This window comes from Fistularia commersonii, chromosome 26 (genome assembly GCF_037954325.1).
Source record: "Fistularia commersonii isolate RoL2024-O1a breed Wild chromosome 26, RoL_Fcom_v1.0, whole genome shotgun sequence".
Lineage (NCBI taxonomy): Eukaryota > Metazoa > Chordata > Actinopteri > Syngnathiformes > Fistulariidae > Fistularia > Fistularia commersonii.
In genome coordinates, this window is record NC_141309.1 from 7855314 (window position 1) to 7873091 (window position 17778).

Here is a 17778-nt window from a genome sequence, read left to right on the forward strand (position 1 = left end):
ATGTATCCGTCTGCAAGAATTTGTTAAACTTGCTGTATGAGAAAAATGTATCAGTTGGAGAGGCAATGTGAATACAAAGTTGGTTTGACTTTGGCACATGTTTCATGCCATTCAGATAACTCTGCAATCAGTATGGAAAATCATTTTTTGATTTTCAAGTCTTGAGGCTGCTTTTTTAATGATGTGGTATCTATCATTTGTGTACTTTTGGTCTGGGGTGCTAAAATACTGATCAAAAATGGATTGATGTAAACAATATATAATAATAAAAATGATGATAGCAAATTCACAACTGGACAGGGTTTCAAATAGCAAACAAAATTACTTGTGTTATGGCTTTGAGATTGTTGCTCTAATATTTGGCTTAGTTTAAAATTAGTTAATGGTATATTGCATAAATATCTAAAAATGACACGCGTCCTAACTGGCAAGATATATATCCAACCATGTTTGATAAGATTGTTTCCCAATCTCATAGGACATATACTAGATATTTTAGGCATAGTACAATAATTGCACAACAAAACCAGTCAAAGTGATTTGTAGGTTAATGTGTTTTACAGGACAAAAAAGCTGATAGCAGATGTGATTCGAATTCAGCCCGGAGAGTCTTTGCCTGAGATCATTGAAATGCCAGCTACTACCTCACAGGTGAAAACATCCTATTAGTTTTTATTTTCGTTTTCAGCAGACATTTTTGTGTCTACTCATTTCATAATGCCTTACATTTTGTCTTAACATATCGTCACCCTCTTAAAATAATCACCTAAGGCATTTTTTTTTTGCCTAAATCATCTCCTCATGATGCTGACCACCTCTGGCAAAATTGCCTACATCCTCAGTTAAACAGATTGTGTCATTCTACCCCTTTAGTAGAAATTGCCTATGTCAAGGGTGTGTCAAATGGTTCAGTTTTTTGTGTTTCCTGAAAAATCTGAAAAAATGACTTAGGCGATTATTCAAAGAGGGTGACGATATTTTGAACATTTTATTTTTTACTTTGTCATAAAGGAGTCAGAACATATTAAAATTGTAGAGAGACGGACAGTTCAGGATGCCCAGACACCTGAGGGTCTAAAGAGCAGCCCAGCAGTATTGGAGGATAGCCAACTCCCCTTGGAACAAAAGAAGAGGAAAATACTAAGGAACCTTCGCAACTTGGAGCAGGCTGGTCTCGTCACAACTATGAACAAATTTCAGGACGTCGTTAATGACATAGCAAAGGTTCATAAGTCTTCATTCACGTTGAAAGATTCAAGTTTTCAAGGCAACTTTGTTCTTTTTCATCTCTCTAGTCCCTGATTTTCTTAACATGCAGTAAAAATTATAATTGTCAGGATATTCGCTACCAAAGACGGTACAGACAGAGGAGGAAGGCTGAGCTAGTGAAGCTCCAGCAGACACTGTCAGCACTCAATTCTAAAACAGCATTTTACCAGGAGCAGATGAACTATTATGACACTTATATCAAGACCTGCCTTGATAACCTCAATAGAAAGTGAGTTTTTACTTCATTTGTATCACTTTTTAAGAGTAGCACTTTGATGGAAATTATGTTTTTCTTTTTTTTTTTTTTTTTATCTCGCCAGAGCACTTTCATGTGTGGAGCAATATTTGTGTCCTATTTCTTTTCTCTGATTTATCTTAGGAATTCCAGAAGATCTATAAAAATGGAAACGAAAGGAGACAGCAAAGGCAGCAAGAAGTGGAAGCCACAATCTTTAAAGTACACAGCATTAAGGTTGCATGAGAAAGGAGTCATTTTGGAGATTGAAGGACTTCAGACAAACCAGTGAGTTGAGTTGAACAGATGCCACCTAGAAATGTGAAAAGGTGCTGTGTGTCAGGTCATCTCTTATAAATATATATTCTATTTCTAACAGTTAAGAAATTACACACCATTTGCTGATCCAGTCTCCATCGTCATTACTGTGACTTATTCTGTAACCTTTAGAATTAAATCTCAGGAATGTTTTATCTATAATATTGGAGGATATTTGTTAGGATGGCCCTCTCTTGCATTTTGACCACATTCAGTAACTGCAAATGTAGCATGACCTTTGAACTTGAGACACAAAGTTGTCACAGTCATACAGTCAATTTGACATGAAAAGATATTGGTGACTGAAATTTTATGCTGCATTGCTGCTCACCAAAGCGGCTTAATACATTTTTTGGAATCAAATGCTTCTTTTGTGTGGTAAAAATGCAGGCAAATGTGCATACATTATCCATGGCTGGAACCCACTGTATCTCCTTTGAAATTACAGAGGAGAAAACAAGGTTTTTATCTGTTTCTGTGATTTTTTTTAAGAAGGTAATGGTCACAAATCCAACACAGATGTCAAATCAAATGTGTTAAAAGGTAAAAAATTTGTCATCTTTACAATAGAAATTAGTAAATGTCAACATCCTTCATTAGTTTTGTAATGCCTATAATAAAAGGAAGGTCTCACCAAAGTCTTCTTTCCCTCAATTGTGCTTTGTTGTCACTTCAACATTGTTGTTTCTCTTCTCTCAGGTTCAAAAATGTCATGTTTGACATTTCACCCAGTGAGGAGGTTGGAGACTTTGAGGTGAAAGCCAAATTTATGGGAGTTGAGATGGAAAAAGTTCAGCTTCATTTCCAGGTAAACATTTCCCCATTGCCTTAGACAAAGTGAGTTAGTGGCTCTAATAAGCCCTCAATGACACACTGTAGAAGTTCAAGTTCAAACTCTAAGGCTAATAACACAAAGTGGAACTGAAGGTTTGAAATTTAAAAGAAGCATTTTTCTTATTTGGGCTTTGTTTGATATTCTTGTGTTGTTATGAATCTTATGTATTACGATACTGATTATGGAAACCAGACTATCCAGAGCCAGAAAAAAAGATCTAAAAAAACAGCACCATGTTTTTTTTACCTATTAAGGATAAAATATATCTTGTATTTCAAATGAATTGGATACACCTGGAAGGGTAGTGTTGTATTTCTAATGAATGTGGAAAATGCTATTTGTGTGTCTTATGTGTTATGTGTTCAGGATCTTCTTCAGCTGCAGTATGAAGGAGTGGCTGTCATGAAGATGTTCGACAAAGCTAAAGTGAATGTGAATTTACTAATTTTTCTCCTCAACAAGAAATTCTATGGAAAATGAAAGTAAAAATACAGTAAGACAATAATATATGAAAAAAAATCTGTGGAGAGTGAGATAGATGCCTTGTGACATTGCCTTGTTTGAATTTTTGCCAGACTTCATACAATTATATTTTCATGTATCAGGTCTAAATTGTCACACATATGTTCTTATTTTCCAACAGATAGGGGAAAATTATTATGATTTTCATATTTTCCATGTAAAAGAAACACTATTGTTTTGATCTTGTTGATTGCATAATTAAATGGAGACACAGAATAAATATGACCAAAAATTGAACTTTATGAAATACTTCTGCTTACCAGTGCCTTTTTAGTGTCAAAAATCTCATTTTAATTAATAAAACTTTTAATGATGGAATTGATGTATCAGTAAGATGTACAATCACTTTATAAATGATTTATAATAATTGAAATACATAATAAAAAAGTTGAAAAATTACAGTATCATGTCTAAAGTTATTGATATTTTACTTGATTAACCCTTTATTTAATATTTTGTAATCCAAAACTGATTCCCTGCATTAGCAGCCTTCATTTCACCTACTGTTGCTAAACAGTGATACTGTACATACATCATTTTATTCTTTTGTCCATTTTTAACTCTGACATTGTGATGTAGAGTGAGAGAAGAGAACAGGTTGAGGAAAATCTAGAGGTGAAAGTATGCACTGAAAAGGAGAGGAATGAAAGTTCGGCAGCAAGACCCAGTATATGTGTGTGAATAAAAGGAACCCGGTCGGAATGGTGAGGCTACAGGGAATGGAAATCGAGAAGTTGGAGGATTTTTGGTACTTGGGGTCAACAGTCAAGAGCAGTGGAGAGTGTGGTGAGACGGGTTCAAGCAGGTTGGAATGAGTGGAGAAAAATGTCGGGGTACTATGTGATAGAAGACTCAGCCAGAATGAAATGAAAGTTGTACAAGACAGTGGTGAGACCAGCAATGCTGTATGGCCTAGAAACAGTGACAATGATGGAAAGACAGGAGGCAGAGTGAGAGGGCACAGAGATGAAGATGCTATGGTTCTCTTTGGGAGGGACCAGGATGGATAGGATCAGGAATGAGTCTGTCAGAGGAACAGCACATTAGATGTTTTTGAGAAAAGGTTGCAGAAGCCAGACTGAGATGGTTCGGTCATGTACAGTGGTGGGATAGTGATTATATTGGTCGACGGATGCTGGACTTGGAGCTGCCAGGCATGAGGTCTAGAGGAAGACCAAAGAGAAGATTTTCAGACGTAGGGAGAGAGGAGGATACAGAGAACAGGGCTAGATGGAGAAACTTGACTCGCTGTGGCGACCCCTGAAGGGAAAAGCTGAAAGGAGCAGAAGAAAAAGTCAACTTTTAACTCTTTTCCTTTAGACGTGTAATTTCTGCTGTATTCACCAAACATCATAATTGTTTGTGTATAAAACAGTGGAACACTTATGTGTAGGGGAGGAGACGAGCAGGCAGTTGGAAGAGGGGAACCACCCACACTGAGCTATAATAACATGTTAGATTCTGGCAGGAAGCACTTCAGTTACTCTTCAGTCAAAGATAATTTCAACTCTTAGAGGTAATATATTTGGAGGAAAAAAAGCCATGCTTCCATTTTGGTTAATACTGGGGTTTTCCCTTCACAGCGGAGCATTTAATTCCAAAAATGGTAAGCTGTTTTTGATTGTATTTTACAGAACTTTGAATATTTTCAAGACCTTATTAAATAAAATTTGAAAAACAGACTTCAAAATGTTTTTGTGGAGGGGATTTTCAACCTATGAAAATTAATCGCTCAGACAGTTACCAGTTGATCATGTAAACTTTAGATACAAAGATTTATTTACTTAGTACTTAAGCCAAAAAAAAAAAAAAAACAGTTGAAAATGAAATTTCTGTGTTTTGACAGTGTTCTGTTTGTTAAAGTTGGAACATTCTTTATAGATTGTGTTACTGAAAGAAAGGAAGCTGCCACTAAATTCTCATTTGCACTGAAGTGTAGGCAGATCAAGAATCACATTTAGTTCAGACAGTGTGCAGCTATGTTACATAAAGAAGTGCCACAAGAAATAAAAAAAAACAAACTGAAATATTGTTCTCTTTTCTGTATTGAAGGCTCGCTACTACGGACCTTTTCAGCTGATTATGTGATTGATCCAAGTGATCCTATGGAGTACCTTGACTTGTCCTTGCTAGATAGCCTGGGTGACGAGAGGGGATCTGGCTTTGAGCCTCCGCAGGAACCTGTGAAAAAGCATGTCCAACGGGGCTCACACCATCATCCACGGAAGCATTACTTTGTGTCTCACGAGACAAAGCGTTTTCTGCAGGGTTGCGTGACAACCAGCTTTGTACCGACTGTCTACCTACTTGTCTTCATCATCAGCGTGCCCCTCAACCTGATTGCTGTGGTGATGTTTGTCCATCACATCCGACCAAGAAAACCAGCAGCTATCTACATGCTCAACCTAGCCTGTGCTGACCTGTTGTTTGGTCTGCTGCTTCCCTTCAAGATCGCTTACCATTACCATGGCAACAACTGGATCTATGGTTCCTTCATGTGCAGAGTTGTAACGGCGGCCTTTTACTGCAATATGTATTGCTCAGTCTTGTTAATGACTTGCATTAGCGTGGACCGTTTCCTGGCTGTGGTCTACCCCATGGATTCGCTGATGTGGCGTAGCCCTAAGACTGCTTCAGGTGTGTGTGCTTCCATGTGGCTGTTGGCCCTCGGAGGGATCTTTCCTCTTCTGTTCTCAGAGCAAACACTCCATCTGAAAGACTTGAGTATTACCACCTGCCATGATGTGCAGGATGTAGAAAAACTACAAGCCTACTATCATTTCTTCTTTCCCATCTACTCCTCAGTCTTCTTCTTCATCCCTCTCATCTTCACAGTGGTCTGTTATGCACGGATCATCCAGGCTCTGGCAGCAGTCAATGTGGAGAACCGTTCTAGGAAGACGCGAGCCGTGGTGATGGCTGTAATTGTTCTGGTGGTGTTTGTGGTCTGTTTCACTCCAACTAACATCATACTGATGGTTCACTATGTCCAGCTGGGCCACAAAACCAGTGCAAGTTCATACCAGGCATACTTACTGTCCATGTGTCTCGGGAGCCTTAGCTGCTGCCTGGATCCTGTCCTCTATTATTTTGGCTCTTCTCAGTGCCAGAAGCAGGTGGCAGCACTGCTCAGGTGTAGGCGCTTGGCTCAAATAGAGAGCAGCTCACAAACCCAGAGTACAAAGAGCAGCGGACGGACAGAGAGAAGCAGGTCGTGCAAGATGGAGAATATTCAAAATAGCCAGTATAGCAGGCTCGATGCTTGAATGAATAGCCAAGAGTCGGACTGGGGATTCATTCAGTACCTGTTGGCGTCACTAAGGTGGAGATCTGTGACTTCAGGGGATGTTACAAACACCAAATATATACAAAAAGTCTTACATTTTTGTTGATTTTGTTTTTTGAGTTTTTTCAAAAAGTTGTATTTCGTTTTTTCAAAACAAACTCGCAATTGTCCACATGACCCTACTGGCTTGCTGTTGCAATTATCTGTGAAGGTTCTCAGTCATTCTTGTCATTCTTGGATTTTAGTTTCTTGAAGACGTTTCGCTCCTCGTCCGAGAGGCTTCTTCAGTTCTGGAGTTGCAATGATTGCATTTTCACTGTCTCAGTCACAGGTTGTGAACAAAATGAGGCTATGAATCTTTAATCTCAAAACAATCAAATATGATCTAATTACATTGGTGTTAACAAGGCAATAACGTTTATTATAACTTGTTACAAATGTAAGTGGTTTGGATCAGTAGTTGATGTTCTGTCTTATACAATATAAAATATTTGTGTATCATTATGAGTATAAAAGTTTATGTAAAAACATGATTTCATCAGTGAAACTACGTGTTTTGTTGTAAAACATGGCTCTTCAGTCTTCGCGCTTATTCTGTATTCTCCTTGTCATCAGGACACAGCTCTGAAAAACAGGAAAACCCACAAAGATAAATGAGGAGACACTGCAAAGAAAAATTTCCTGCACAGTAATTGCTACATCATCATTTCCTCTCTGACATTTCCTGCTATAATGTGTAGTCATGCATAGAGTGGCTTTTTTTTCCTAGACAATCTCCACCCTGTGGCAAATTGTTGCGCTTTTGTCACATTGGTGCAGCTTAGTGTTAAATTGCAGTTATTTGGTTTGGAGGAAAATTGGCACCTGGAGAACTACTGACCTGTTTTGCCATCGTAGCTGTGGACATCTGCTGGGAAGTTCAGACAACCGACTTGTTTCTTAAATATTTCAACATCTCTTGGTTCTATTTTTCCAGTTCTTGCTAAGAGGAAAAGGAGGAATTCATAACAGTATGGAGATTTAAAATTCTTTCTGACTGAGTCCGAAAGGATAAGAAGAAAGCTTACTGAACTGCAGGATGTATCTGCCAGTGATATCACCGTTTCGAAAGCTGTCTGTCCACACAAGACAGTCAGAGCATGTCGGCAGGATATATCCTTTGTGATCTGACAGGTTTTCTTTGAAAGCAAACAGCAGAGTGAATAATTTACACCGCTGCTTCTATTGTTCTGTGTTTTGTATGTTTGTATTAGTAGTCAGAACAACTCCATTCAACATTGTACATCATTCTGGTCCCTTGTAACAATGCGTTATAAAACGACTTGACAAAATCTGACAGCATTCTTTGCCTGTCTTTTGTAAAAATTTGCTGCTTTATGTACAGATGGCAATTACTGCATCCAACCAAAACCAATAATTCCAAAGTTTATGAAGTACACAAAGAAATGAGTTGTCTGTGATATCAGTCTAAATTAAAATGTGAGACATTTTATTTTTACCTCAATGTAATATATCAAATTTAATCATCCATGGCGGTTGGGTATTATATTATGCCTGGATTATTTTTCATTAAAAAGTTAAACATATGCATTTTGTAATAACCTCAGCAATATACAATCATTTCACAATAAAGGGGGAAATGAAGAAATATTGCGTATGAATCTACATGTTGTTATAAAATCTTGTCGTTGTTACATAATATGGTGAAATTCAGCTTTCTTTATCTCACATACGTGCAGCCTCTGTCTGAGATTCACTTACTGCGAAAAATGGTTGCAAGTCCTAAGACTGTGGCATTTACTTCACCGGTAATACAACGATTACTGTGAAACAGAAGTTTGTGTTATTTTTGTCTAATTCTTACAACTTGAAATTTGTTTGTTGTTTTTTTTTCCTGCCAAACAATCGTCACTTACAAGCAGTGATCTCCCCAGCGTAATGTTACGGTTTGATCGTCAGAGGTGGGAGACAAGTCGATCCAGGAGCTTTTTAGAGACTCCATTGCCTTGTGGTAGGGTGTGGGCTCACCAGCTCCCATCACATACACCCATTTGCCAAATATCTGCATGCAACAAGTCAAGATTGGACTTTTGATTTTAGAGAGATAATGACAATATGCTTTTAGATTTAATTAACCTCATAAAAATACAATACAATATGTGCACTTTACCAGCTTCGGCTCCTCTGGCATGATGGGTTTGACCAGGTCCTTGCACTCAGGTGCAGATGCATCAGTGAGAAAAGCGAAGGCCAAGATAACGATAAAAACCAGCTGAGCCATAGTCAGACCAGATGAAAGAGACTGCAGCTCTGCAGATAATGCTGTGGAGGCAGCAAAAGAAATCCCCTGACACTGATCCATTTTCCCTTGAGGGCTTCAAACCTCCCAAAAAAGTTGTTTTGCAATTGCCAACATGGGAGGAGGAGGAGGAGATGGAGGAGGAGGAAGAGGTGGAGGAGGTTTCTACATGCTCAAATGCTCCAGTGAAGGTTTTTAATGGCCCTGCAGAGCCTTGCATTTGCTAAGAGCTCAAAAATCCACCCAGTCGGTTGCCCCTTCAGATGTCCCTGACTGAACCTTGGCAGCGTGCCGCAACTCTTTCTGGGGTGTAAGGAGATTTGGAAATAAAGAGTCAAAGCTGGTCTTCTTCAGTACAATAGTGGTTGCTTTCCCCCTGAGGATTGTATGGGCTCCTTCTGGCAATAATTTGGCAGAAGTGACATTTTCTTTTCACCTAAGCCGTAAGGTTTCCCGGCAACACTCTGTTGAGGTCAGTGATGTGTTAAGTAACTGGTGAGAAGGTATGGGAAGTATGGGAATCTACCGTGGCATTTTCTAGATTAAGACATATTCCAAGAACACTAGACAGTCGGAGCAATTTTATTTGCCAAATAAGCAACAGGATAATCAGAATTAGGCTAAACAGCAGCAAGACAGACTATTTCATCTAGTGTCTACAGATCTAACATGACACTAGAATAACTATGCATCTGAATGAAGAGTAGATCACATGTAATAGTATGTGATGCGAGACTACGTTTGTGTATCTTGCTTTACTCTGCAGGAGGCTGATCAGTGGTTTCATTGTTGTCTGTTTTCTCAGTGGCAACAACTTCCCTGTCATCCGGACACAGATCTGAAATCGAATGACAAAACAATCAAAGAAGCCCCTTGCAAAATGATGTATGGGGGGGTAAAAGAGGACAAAGAAATAAAAAAAAAAACTGACTTTTGCCCAGAAAGTGGTACTCTGATCCGAAGTTAAGGCATTCCGCTTGTTTCTTGAAGGTTTCTAGCTCAGATGGCTCCAGATCGCCAGTCCTTGCTTTAAACATGGGTTCAAAAGCAGTCAGGCAACAGTTGAACAAATGAAAATCACATGAATTCCGGGGCAGTGCCTTGGTGCACTTGCTCAGGGTAAATGGCAGAAACTTACTAAAGATGAAGAAGTATCGGCCTTTTGATTTGCCGTCAGGGAGAAGGGTTGTATCTTCCGACAGGAGGCAGTCGGAGCAGGTCTCGTAGTATTTCCCGTCATGATATGATGTATGACCATTTATATTAACTGAAAGATATCACAGAGCTCGCCTTCGTGTCTAAAATACAACCAAACCCTCAAATACCGTGTCAGCTAAATCACTTGATCCATGAACCTATTGACTGCACATCAGATTGGTTTCTGTCAAGTACATCTTTGTAAAAAAAATAAAACCCAGCATACATATGAAATCTGGAATCTGGAATTTAGCTAAGTTAAGCACATTTAATCATACTTGTGTATAAAATGTGCTTTACAGCTAAACTACCTTGCCTTGACTTGCTTATAATTCATAATTTCATAATTTTGAGATGCATACAAGTGGTGTGACTGGCCATTCCTGAGATGTTGGTGTCAGCAATACCCTGAAGGCACTTATCATTCCTGTAATCAAAATGAAATAAAATTATATAAAAACTGAAAATGAAGGTCAATGCATGAAATTAGATACCATGACACAAAACGTGATGGATCAGGTTATGTAACTGATGAGTTGCGCTTACACCCGATCAGCCCAGTAGACATTGATGTGTTCGATGTCTGAGGATGCTGAAAATTCAACCCAGGAGCTGTTCACTGATACAATGTCACTTTTCAGGCCCGGCTCATCCCAAGATGCCACATGAAGCACCCATTTGCCATAGATCTGATATACGCGTACACACACACACACACAAACACACACACAAACAGAGTGAGACAAAGACTTTAATTTCAGTGTGGCTTTTGAAAATTGAATTGGAAGCATATCCTTAAATCTTTAATGGTGTGATGGAGTATCAAACTAAACTAAAATATAATTTCCTGCTCCTTTTGAAAGATTAATAATTTTTGAACCTCCAAATTGTTGAACCTCCAAATTTGAAAAAGTTAAGAAAGTTGCTTATGAATTTTTATGATCCAATGACCATGGCTTTTGCATGAAAATGAAGTTGATTTCACTACAATAGGAATAACAAAATATAAAACCAAAATATGCAAACCAACATCGATGTTTTTGAGAAAAACTCAAAGCATCAACAGCACAGATGAAAACCAGAATTTAATCATTATAGACAGACGCTATTAATAATAATTAATTTTGAAGATGACATTGAAAAGCATAAGTCAGCCCCGTTAACACCCAACACTGCTCAAAAATGACCAGCTGACAACAGATTACCACTCATACTCACGGGGCTATGACTGTCCAGCACCAGAGGTTTAACCAGCTCTTTACAGTCCAGTTCAGATGCGGCACCCAGGGAGGCGAGAGCCAGCAGAGCTACGACCAGCTGTGCCGCCATGGCTTGAGACAGCAGGCAGCCAGAGAGCAACACTAATGTCAGGGATCCTGCCAGCTACATCCTCCCCAGAGCTACATGGAGAACTGTTGTGTAACTTGGGGGCTGGGCCTTGGGCCACACACACACACACACACATACACACACATACACACACACACACACTTCTCACATTTTGTCAGTGGGGGCTTTTGTGTCCTATTTATCCAATTACATAACAGCCAGCTGGCAGAGTCTAAATAGCAAGACCCCTGCATCTCTCAATATGTGAACAGTATCCACGATGTGCACAGTCTCACACATACAAAGGGAAAGAGGACACACACACACACACACACACACACACACGCACACACACACAGTCTTGCAATTTAGGTCTTTGCATTTGCCTCTTGATGATTGACTAGTTTTCTTTGTCAGATCCAGAGCATTTGTCATGTGAATGCAAATACAGGTGCAACTGAGAATAAAAGAAAATCCATGAAATAATTAAAGGATGCTGAATATTCTGTTTGCTAATTTCCGAATATATTTGGCTACACAATTTTCAAGGGCAACGTTTCGCTGGACTTTCGCTGGTTTAGTATCCGTTTATTCTCAAGGAGCACATTGTATATAGATTTTGCGATGATGGCAACAGCTCAATACCTCAGAAATTATGAGTAACAAGAATTTTGATGGAAACCTGATTGGCACTTTCTGAATTCAGCAAATATAGACTTCAGCAGCATAGGTTCTGTACTGCCAGATATTTTGGGAAAAATCTACCACATGAGAGCAATCAACAAACAAAATGTGGTCTGTTTATTGCCCCCTCTTTGCAAATACTGAGTAATGGGTCACTAATTACATTTCAATACCATTTATTCAGAGTTACAGTTTCATCAAGGCAAATAATCAGCTGTTTACACCTTTTGCAAGAGATAAAGAAAAAACATTTGTATTGTGGCTTACTATTTTTTCATGATAAGCATTAACATCATTGTTTAAAAGGTGAATGTAACAAAATAGCAAAGAAACAACAAAAATACAAAAAGTTATTTGATTTAATATTTGCAATGCTATGAAAGATAATATATATATATATATATATATATATATATATATATATATTTTTTTTTTTTTTTTTTTTTTTTTTTTTCAATATTTGCATTTCATGGGGCAATGACACAAGTAACACAAGTGTGAACTGGTAGTTATAGATTAGACGTGTCAATGCATGTGAAGAAACAGCTGTCCATCCATGAATTGGCACCTGAAAAGCAGAGATGAATCACAACTTCAGGGGACAAGGTGGGTAACAGTTGATTGGGTTCTTGGTTTACTCCAACAGCAAATGACAGCTACAGCTGTAACTCTTCTCATCTCAGCAGGAACTACATGCCTGTCACCCATAAGAGTGGTTTATCATGCTGTAAGCACACTGTGTGCGGCTCTTATAGTGGAACAGAAACCTTGTTGCTGAGTTTTATTAATTTTTTTTTCTGCATGCTATGCTTCATTCTGGGATAGGACAGCGGCATCGTGCTCCTCAGGACACAGTTCTGTAACAGAGAGCAGGCATACAAGTCACAGCAGGTAATCTTTCTGCATTGAAAACATAACGTCAGTCTTAAGAAACGGGGATCCTGCACTTTTTCTTGAATAAATTCAAAATTCATTGACATATAAGATGGATTATTTGCATTTAAATGTACAAGGAAGAAAATGAAAGTTACGCTAGATGTCTATAGAAAGGATGACAAATCGAAAATGCATAATTAATGAAAGGAAACATATAGGTTGATGCCTTTTTAAGTCCTATCACAAAATTGATGAACAAGTATGATGGTAAGCTGGTTGAACAACTTACCTGTGTTTCCTATAACAACATGATCTGAGGGAAAGTTAAGACATGCGGCCTGTTTTTTAAAAGTCTCCATCTGAGAGGCATGCAGGTCCCTGGACTTTGCTGTAGGGTACAAAGGGAAGTTTATGACAACGCGACCGTGATACACAAAATATGGATAGGCAGATGTGTGCTAACAAGAGACTTTAAACTCACTGAAGAGGTACAGGAAGCTGCCTTTCTGTGTCTCCCCAGTGATGGATGTCATGACGGCGTCGTCTCTCCAAAGTATGCAGTCGGGACACGTCTTCAGGTGCTCCCCAACATGCTGGGCCCTCTTCCATTTCCCAACAGGAATGGAGAAATTGAAGGAAACTGTAAAAACATGGACAGAAAGTCAAGCTTTTGTGGACTATTATTATTGTTATGTAATATGCCTGTGTATGTGTTATTAATTGCAAGAATGATTGGATGTTTCGATATATTATTTCAGTACAAATAACATATATTATTTCATAACCTGAGCTCATATATTCTTTGGAAATTTGAAAATTCTTTTTCTGAGTTAATTGTTTGGTAATTTGCTAGATAGATAGATAGATAGATAGATAGATAGATAGATAGATAGATAGATAGATAGATAGATAGATAGATAGATAGACTGGCTATTAGAATGTACTTACATGTGACTTTTGTAGAGTCTTGAACCAGAGTTGAATTGAGATTCCCGTACATGCAGGTCCCATTACTGAAAGCACAGACAAAAATAATTAGAAACAATTCACATTTTCGTCAGTTTCTCATTTGCATTTGAGAATATCAATATTTACAAATTGTCTCCCCAGCGCAGGTTATATGTTTCTTCAGTGGGGTAGGGCGTCAGTCCAATCCAGGAGCTGTTGACCGTTTTGAGCTGAGCGAGAAACTCTTCATTGTTGGATGTTCCAACATGAAATATCCATTTTCCAAAAATCTAGACAAAGAAGTGAAGTATTAAAACATACATTGAACATTTTGAGTTGCGTCAAATATAAAAAATTGACACATCGATTTAAATGTGAATAATTCTTTCCCTTTTAACTTTCCTATAAATTACAACTTGGGATTTATTTTTTTGACGGCACCTCTATTTTAACAGTCCTGTACCACCTTAACAGTTGATAGATTTATTTATTTATTTAACAGTATAAATAGTAAAGGTCAGTAAGTTTTTAGTTCATTTTTTATCTCGGTCAGTGTGGTAAAATGCTTTTAGGAGAAACCGAGATGCAGAATATTTCACAGTTGGATGCTGAATGACCTTGCCGTCGTATTTACTGCACATGCACAATCTTGCAAAAGTCACCCAAACATATCACGTGGTTGTCTCTAATGGCCGGATGCTTCTTTGCATCTAAGACAGATATAAAGTACAGTGTACCTTACTGTGGTCTTTCAGCGGCTGAGCCAGTTCCTCACACTCTGGATCAGAAGCGGCCGTCAGAGAGGCAAATGCCAGCAGCGCTAAACAAAAGTGCACAAACATGGTCAGAGGTCAGATGACCGGCGGAGGACTCGATACTGGTGTTATCAGATTGAAGACTTCCCCAGGCAAAACTTCATTTTTATGGTTTGGGGTGATAGGGGCGGGGACTGCAAGACAAAAAGTGCTATTATGTAATAAAAGATACACAAAGCAGTTTTTAGTGTACCTAAACATTAGTTGCTTAATATTAAGCAGTAGGATAGTGTGACTGAAAAGTATTGCGGTAAATATATTCTCTCCTCTCGCCAGGGTAGTTTTGCAGGATGGGGTTTTAATCTCTCCCCCTCTGCACCACAGCAATATGTCTGCAATATATTAAACATCCTTATACTGTAGCACAGAGTTGGTAAATGTAATCGCGTTCTGATGTGCAGATTGAGATAGTTATAAAGACTATTTCTGCTTGTAATAATCGCGGTATATCTGCAGCATGCCATACCAATTTCCCGAATGTTTAATTGAATTAAAGGATTGATGTTCATTTTTTTTAGTGGCCAAATCATTTCAGTTTATTATAAACAAACACACTTTAGTCTGGATGCATTGCTTTCCAATTTTCTCACTCAGATTCTTCCTGCAAATGAAAAAGTAAGCTTTGTCAAAAGTTTTTGTCGCACAAAACAGACAGGACAGGAATGGAACTATGCTGTAAGTCCTGGTTCTGGATGATCACTGAGAATTCTACTCTCAAGTGTGTTTTGATTTAAAATGTTCAGTCTGCCTTTACATGGAAAACACATTGACATAACTTTGACACAAAGATGAATCCAGTCAAATGCACAAACACTTTGATTAAGGGAAGAGAAGCTTTATATCAGCATATTCAAAACCCATGAAATACTTCTCTGTATATTTACAAAAACATAATACAAGAATAAAAAAAGAGGAAATGCACAAATGGAGTTCGACATACTGCCACAAAACCGAAAACATGATCCAATTTACAAATGCATCCTATGGTACTCCCACTTATGGCTTCAAAATAATTAAAATGTAAAGTCGCAATGGCGCTTCATCGATCCATCTAATCCTTTTTGAAATAAGTCTCTCCAGATTTCCTTTAAATAATAAGGTAAGAAAATGATAGTGGTAATAAAATAATAATAATAATATCAAATACACATACAAGACAGGGCTAGATTTGTGAGCTGTACAGTTTGCAGTAAATGAGGGGAACACTTTACAGGCACATTGACCTTTTGTACATGATGATTACACATCTTGGGCAGTGGAAATAGTTTAAAACATTGATTTAAAACAACCTTTTTTGTACCAACTAACTTTTTTCACTTTATTCTGAGATCACAGTTTATCCGGATGACAAGGAGCGACTGATGTGACTTGAAATGTTTATGCCTTCTGGTATACCGTCCATACACTCTCTCTCTCTCGCCTCTGAATATACCATCTCTGCGTAATATTGGCTGAAAAACTCTAAATGTGCATGGGGAGTCATTTCAGAACAGTGACTCAGTATTACAGGCCATCAGGGTCAAGGTTTAAAGGACAAGTCAGAGAGAGGACGTAGTAATCAATATAAACAAATAATGGTTTCAGGTTCAGTGTCCCGCCTTTTCAGATAACAGAAAATAAGAAAATCAATGACGCCGACCACTCCATGTTTTACTTATTCCCACATTTTCAAAGTCCACAGTAAACAATTCTCATGTGAGTCTCCATACAAACCCTTTTGGAACATGATTAAGTTTTTTATGTGCTATGCAAAGATGAGTCATTTCAATGCGGGGATAAATAAAAAAAATTAAAAAAAAACCCTTTCTGAAGTGGTTAACCTTTGTGCCGGATTCAACTAAAAACACAGATGTTTTCCTTTCATTCCCTGTTGGAGGTCCCTTCCAATAAAAAAAATGTGAGTAAATATCTCTGGCAGAGCTGAAGAGGGGAAGTTCTAAGAATGTTACATGAGCTGACAGGGATGTGCACTGATTTGCCTGATCAGATATCGCAAACATATAATACAGATGAATATAGATGAAAGCTTTTCCATTTCAACATTTGGGGTTGAACTGACAATAGAAAGAAAACCCAAGGAAGGCAGGGGAGCTCATGTGGAGACCAGTTATTATAAAACAAATAAAACAAACAAAACTCAGTGTCAGTGCTGGTCTTGAAGCTCTGGTCTATCCCAAAACACAGAAAACACTTATCAGATATCTGCAAAATAAACAAACAAAAAATGCAGTAATAAGACTTTAATGAAGGAAAAAAAAATGTATTAAATCTTAATATCCAAGTAAAGTGTCTCTAGATCCTTCAGAAAACAAACTTTAGAATAAATAGGATACTGGCCTTTTGCTTTGGGCATGAACTCGCTGATATGATGCAAGAGGCTGAACCATCAGTTTGTGACTGGAGTGTGTTCACCATCACAAACATACAAATGTACAGAGTACTCCTCCAGTCGGATGAAATTTGACTCCTTTGTACAATTTTGTTGTTGCAGAGGAAAACCAATGAAAGTAGTCGAGTCGCAGCTTAGAACGGAAGAAGTAATAAGTTGAGAAGGAACTTGGAGAGAAACCATGGGGTTGCGGTAGAAGGACGAAGCGCAGCGCCGCCGTCCTAACTGGTCAGGTGGAGGTGAAGGAAAAGTCACTGGCCTGCATGACATCAGATCCTGCTCCTCAGCTTTATACCAAATCCTGCCAGCCTACTGTGTGACTGACCGACCCATTTCCTGAGCCTTCACACGCTCATGGTCATGTTTGGAGAATACTGCGGAGAGAGATGATAAAAAAAGAAAAACGTTAATTTATTCTCCCAAACACTATCCATGGAGGTGGAACCCTCTCTTTGTTTAAGAATGGGCTTAAAAACTATCTTTTTGTGAAAGCTAATAGTTAAAGCTAGGCTAGACCCTCGTTATCCCGCCATAGGGTTACTCTGCCTATCCCATGATGCACATCTCTCATTCCTCCCACTCCTCCTATCCTGTCTGCACTTATGTTCCTCCATCAGTGCATGAAATCCCCCTCATTTCTCCTCCCGAGTGCCCGAGCTCTCCCGTTTTGCATGTTTGATGCTTGCCATGCATCCGCTATTGTTATTTCTTATTTGGTAACCATCAGCGTTGCTGCCCCTCTTTTAGTAGTCATGAAAACATAATTTGTACCTGGA

At 38.4% G+C, this 17778-nt stretch overlaps 5 protein-coding genes across 5 annotated transcripts in view; 2 read left to right on the top strand and 3 right to left on the bottom strand.

Annotated features, from left to right (window-relative positions):
* The window catches only part of iqgap2 (IQ motif containing GTPase activating protein 2), a 28381-nt gene extending 24831 nt beyond the window's left edge, over positions 1-3550 (top strand). Inside the window, exons 33-38 of the mRNA XM_086174211.1 lie at positions 564-651; positions 1012-1224; positions 1338-1498; positions 1649-1792; positions 2522-2630; positions 3024-3550. Coding sequence (XP_086030337.1) covers positions 564-651; positions 1012-1224; positions 1338-1498; positions 1649-1792; positions 2522-2630; positions 3024-3137 — 829 coding nt within the window. The 3' untranslated portion in view covers positions 3138-3550. The remainder of the gene's footprint in view (positions 1-563; positions 652-1011; positions 1225-1337; positions 1499-1648; positions 1793-2521; positions 2631-3023) is intronic.
* A 1017-nt stretch (positions 3551-4567) lies between these two features.
* On the top strand, positions 4568-8113 carry f2r (coagulation factor II (thrombin) receptor). Its single transcript, XM_086173425.1, has 2 exons — positions 4568-4785; positions 5232-8113. The coding sequence occupies exons 1-2, from the start codon at positions 4722-4724 to the stop codon at positions 6443-6445; spliced, it is 1278 nt and encodes a 425-aa protein (XP_086029551.1). The 5' UTR covers positions 4568-4721; the 3' UTR covers positions 6446-8113.
* Positions 6810-9278, bottom strand: LOC147218481 (saxitoxin and tetrodotoxin-binding protein 2-like). Its single transcript, XM_086173427.1, has 6 exons — positions 8636-9278; positions 8382-8527; positions 8227-8288; positions 7533-7643; positions 7346-7447; positions 6810-7089 (listed from the first exon to the last, which is right to left on the bottom strand). The coding sequence occupies exons 1-6, from the start codon at positions 8825-8827 to the stop codon at positions 7055-7057; spliced, it is 648 nt and encodes a 215-aa protein (XP_086029553.1). The 5' UTR covers positions 8828-9278; the 3' UTR covers positions 6810-7054.
* A 56-nt stretch (positions 9279-9334) lies between these two features.
* LOC147218482 (uncharacterized) lies at positions 9335-16963 on the bottom strand. Its single transcript, XM_086174387.1, has 12 exons — positions 14536-16963; positions 13946-14088; positions 13799-13863; positions 13332-13490; positions 13140-13238; positions 12785-12831; positions 11180-11344; positions 10508-10650; positions 10324-10388; positions 9903-10031; positions 9696-9791; positions 9335-9602 (listed from the first exon to the last, which is right to left on the bottom strand). The coding sequence occupies exons 1-12, from the start codon at positions 14638-14640 to the stop codon at positions 9520-9522; spliced, it is 1299 nt and encodes a 432-aa protein (XP_086030513.1). The 5' UTR covers positions 14641-16963; the 3' UTR covers positions 9335-9519.
* Positions 15433-17778, bottom strand: part of LOC147218483 (single-stranded DNA-binding protein 2) — a 51740-nt gene continuing 49394 nt past the window's right edge. The window contains exon 17 of the mRNA XM_086173426.1: positions 15433-17376. Within this exon, the coding sequence (XP_086029552.1) occupies positions 17347-17376 (30 nt within the window). The 3' untranslated portion in view covers positions 15433-17346. The remainder of the gene's footprint in view (positions 17377-17778) is intronic.